Here is a 3764-nt window from a genome sequence, read left to right on the forward strand (position 1 = left end):
GGTTCCATTTGTCACTGCTACAGGGGAGGTGCTGTCCGATTTTCGTCGGACAACCTTACTCTCGGGGCGTGACAATTTATTGGTATCAGAGCTACTGGTTTATGTTGCTAGATTCGTACGTTTTGGATTTTTTTTTCATGATTTTATTCCTCGAAGTGACGTTTTGGGATTTGGGACCAGGCAGCGGCGGAACACCTCCAAGTTATAGGCTATAAGTTTTATAAGTACTAACTTATATTATTTGTAGTACTTATTAGTGGTTTACACCAGGTATGAGACGTGGTCGATCGGTAGCCGGTGCTCGTCGTGGTCCGGGACGACCACAGAAACAACCCATTGAGGCTGAGGAACCAGAACCAGAGACTCAGGAGGCGGATTCTTCTAGGGATCCAACGGATGTTGAGACGGTTAGTCGGGGACAGACCCATCAGACTCCTAGAGATCAGGGACGTCAGCCTCAGGAGATCCCTTCAGTCATACCATCTGGTAGAAATCAGGAATTTCAGCCTTAGGGGATTCCCTCCGGGATACCATCAGCATTTCCTACTCCTGCTACTACTGACTGGATGAGGGATAGAGCGCGTATACCACTGTTGGCAAGGTCCGTCAAGGATAGGGTTACTCTATACCAGGGCAGAGCAGACCCCTGGGCTGCTCGTAGCTGGTTGAAGAATTTGGAAAGCACTTTCGGATACATGAGTTGTTCAGATGAAGAGAAAGTGGAATTGGCCGCGTATCATCTCTGGGATCAGGCAGTCACATGGTGGGAGATGCAGAAGACAATCTTTGCGGAACAGCGCATCACATGGGTGATGTTCCGGGATGCTTTTGAGTGCCAGTATTTTCCAGCCACATTCTGTTTAGCTCGACGCCAGGAATATCTGAATCTCAAGCAGGGCGATCGATCGGTGATGGAGTACAACGCTGAATTCTGTAGATTGGCTGAGTTTTGCCCTCATTTGGTGGCACAGGATTATTATCGGATGCAGCAGTTCACCCAGGGCTTAGCAGCATATATTCGGCTCAGGATGTCAGGATTTCCAGGTAGCTCCTACCGAGAAGTTTTGGATCGTGCACTGTTTATCGAGATGACTCAGCAGTAGGTAAATTAGGAGAAAGGCCATGATAAGCAGTCGTCACAAAAGAGAGGGAACAAAGGTCAGAGTTCAAAGGCTACCACGGGAGGATCTTCTCGGCCGCAGAAGTCAGGACGGACATCTGATGGAACATCTCGTCCTCCTCAGCATGGTTGGAAGAAAGATAGAACGAGATCCAGATGTTACCAGTGTGGCTCCAAGAGCCATACCAAACTTCATTGCCCCTTGGATCATCCCATTTGTTATTATTGCAAACAACCAGGGCATGAGAGTCGGGATTGTACGTTGAAGGCACAGTTGGAGGCTACTAAGGATACATCACAGGGGGGACAACCCTCACAGACGCAACCACAGAAAGGATCACAGAAGAGTCAGGGTGCTCCACGTCAGCAGCGACCACCGTCTTCTCAGGGACAGATATATCATATTCAGGGTCAGGAACCAGCGACTACACAGTATTCTGCTGCGACGTCTTCTCATCAGGCCCTTCCAGTACATCCAGATTTTCATCCACCTCAGCTTTATCCAGCATATCAGCCTCAGACTCAGTATCAGCAGCCGGTTCCCGCACCTACGATGCCAGCGCAGACCACTTCAGGGATACCAAAGCCGAGCTCAGAGGTGGGTCGTGTTTATGCTGTTACACGGGAGGAGGCACAGCGAGCTGAGGGATCGGTTTTCTGAGGTACTATTTTAGTTTATACATTTACTGCAGATTTGTTGATAGATACTGGTAGTTCCCATTCATTCATATCTCGGGTATTTCTGGGTAAAATCGGGAGATTGCCTAGTCGTCGGACACACGGGCTGACTGTATATCTACCGTCTGGCGAGGTACTAAGTATTAGTCTGGAAGTCAAAGGATGTCCTTTAGACTTCAATGGTCAGACTATTATGGTGGATCTGTAGGTATTAGAGATGGTGGAATTTGATATTATATTAGGAATGGATTGGTTGGCCATGAACCATGCCACAGTCGATTGCGGAGCTAGAGTAGTCACTTTCCGACCTCCCGGTCTACCATCTTGGGTATTCTTTGGAACCAGAAGTGATGGGATAGCAGTCATATCAGCAATCCAAGTGAAGAGATTGTTGGCACAGGGTTGTCAGGGATATTTGTTGTCCATGGTTAAAGCTGGTTCAGATCCATTACCGCAGCTCTCGGATGTTGCTATCGTCCGAGAATTTCCAGATGTGTTCTTTGACGAACTCCCCAGTTTGCCTCCTAAAAGGCAAGTCGAGTTTACGATTCAGTTGGTTCCAGGAACCGCACCGGTATCCAAGACCCCCTATCGCATGGCACCAAAGGAGTTAGAGGAGCTGAAGACTCAGTTGCAGGAGCTGTTGGACAGAGGATTTATCCGTCCCAGTGTTTCTCCGTGGGGAGCACCAGTACTCTTCGTTAAGAAGAAAGACGGATCACTGAGATTATGTATTTATTACCGATAGCTGAATGCGGTCACTGTCAAGAACAAGTATCCATTGCCACGTATAGAGGATTTATTTGATCAGCTGAAGGATACCTGTGTATATTCAAAGATTGATTTGCGCTCAGGTTATCATCAACTCAGGGTTGGAGATGCAGATATTCCGAAGATAGCATTTCACACTCGTTATGGTCATTACGAGTTCTTGGTAATGCCATTTGTGCTTACCAATGCCCCAGCAGTGTTCATGGATCTGATGAACAGAGTATTCCTCGAGTACTTGGATCAATTCGTTATTGTGTTTATCGACGATATTCTGATATATTCCCGATCTGAGGAGGAACACAGGCGACATCTTCGCATAGTTTTGGAGACGCTACGGCGAGAACACCTCTATGCGAAGTTTAGTAAATGCGCCTTTTGGCTACCTTCGGTGGGATTTCTTGGACACGTTGTTTCCAGCAGAGGAATATCTGTAGATCCACAGAAGATTGAGGCCATCACTAGTTGGGGGCAGCCGAAGACAGTACAGGAGATTCGTAGCTTCTTGGGATTAGCTAGGTATTATCAGAGATTTGTTGAGGGCTTTTCCAGCATAGCCTTGCCATTGACACGATTGACCCGGAAGGGAGAGAAGTTTAGCTGGACAGAATCTTGTGAGCAGAGCTTCCAGGAGCTCAAGCGGAGGCTTGTTACTGCACTAGTGTTAGTACTTCCCTCTAGCGTGGATGGATTTGTACTTTTCACGGATGCATCATATCAGGGATTGGGTGCCGTACTTATGCAGCGCGATCGTGTGGTGTCATATGCCTCACATCAGCTGAAAGATCATGAGAGGAACTATCCAGTCCATGATTTGGAGTTGGCAGCTATCATCTTCGCACTGAAGATTTGGCGACATCATTTATATGGGATCACCTTTGAGATTTATACAGATCATAAAAGTCTCAAATATCTGTTTACCCAGAAGGAACTGAATTTGCGATAGAGAAGATGGATGGAATTCTTGAAAGACTATGACTGCACAATTAACTATCACCCGGGGAAAGCCAACGTGGTGGCTGATGCTTTAAGCAGAAAATCCCGTGGAATTTTGGCATGCCACCGAGTGATGGTTACAGAGTTGATGCAGAGCTTCTCTGAGTTGGGGTTGATGGAGCAAGCACAGACAGAGCGAGGCTTGCTAGTCACCATGGTTGCTCAGTCACCTATAGTGGAGTGTATCAAAGAGGCTCAGGCT

At 47.3% G+C, this 3764-nt stretch overlaps 1 protein-coding gene across 1 annotated transcript; it reads left to right on the plus strand.

The window, feature by feature from the left end:
- Positions 1–566: 566 nt before the first annotated feature.
- LOC122055003 lies at positions 567–1103 on the plus strand. Its single transcript, XM_042616406.1, has one exon. The coding sequence runs from the start codon at positions 567–569 to the stop codon at positions 1101–1103; it is 537 nt and encodes a 178-aa protein (XP_042472340.1).
- Positions 1104–3764: the final 2661 nt, after the last annotated feature.

The sequence above is a fragment of the Zingiber officinale genome, chromosome 3B (genome assembly GCF_018446385.1).
Source record: "Zingiber officinale cultivar Zhangliang chromosome 3B, Zo_v1.1, whole genome shotgun sequence".
In the NCBI taxonomy this organism is placed as follows: domain Eukaryota; kingdom Viridiplantae; phylum Streptophyta; class Magnoliopsida; order Zingiberales; family Zingiberaceae; genus Zingiber; species Zingiber officinale.

Bases quoted from the DNA above. Each gene is read 5' to 3' on its own strand.
- LOC122055003 (XM_042616406.1), top strand. From the start codon at position 567: ATGAGGGATAGAGCGCGTATACCACTGTTGGCAAGGTCCGTCAAGGAT.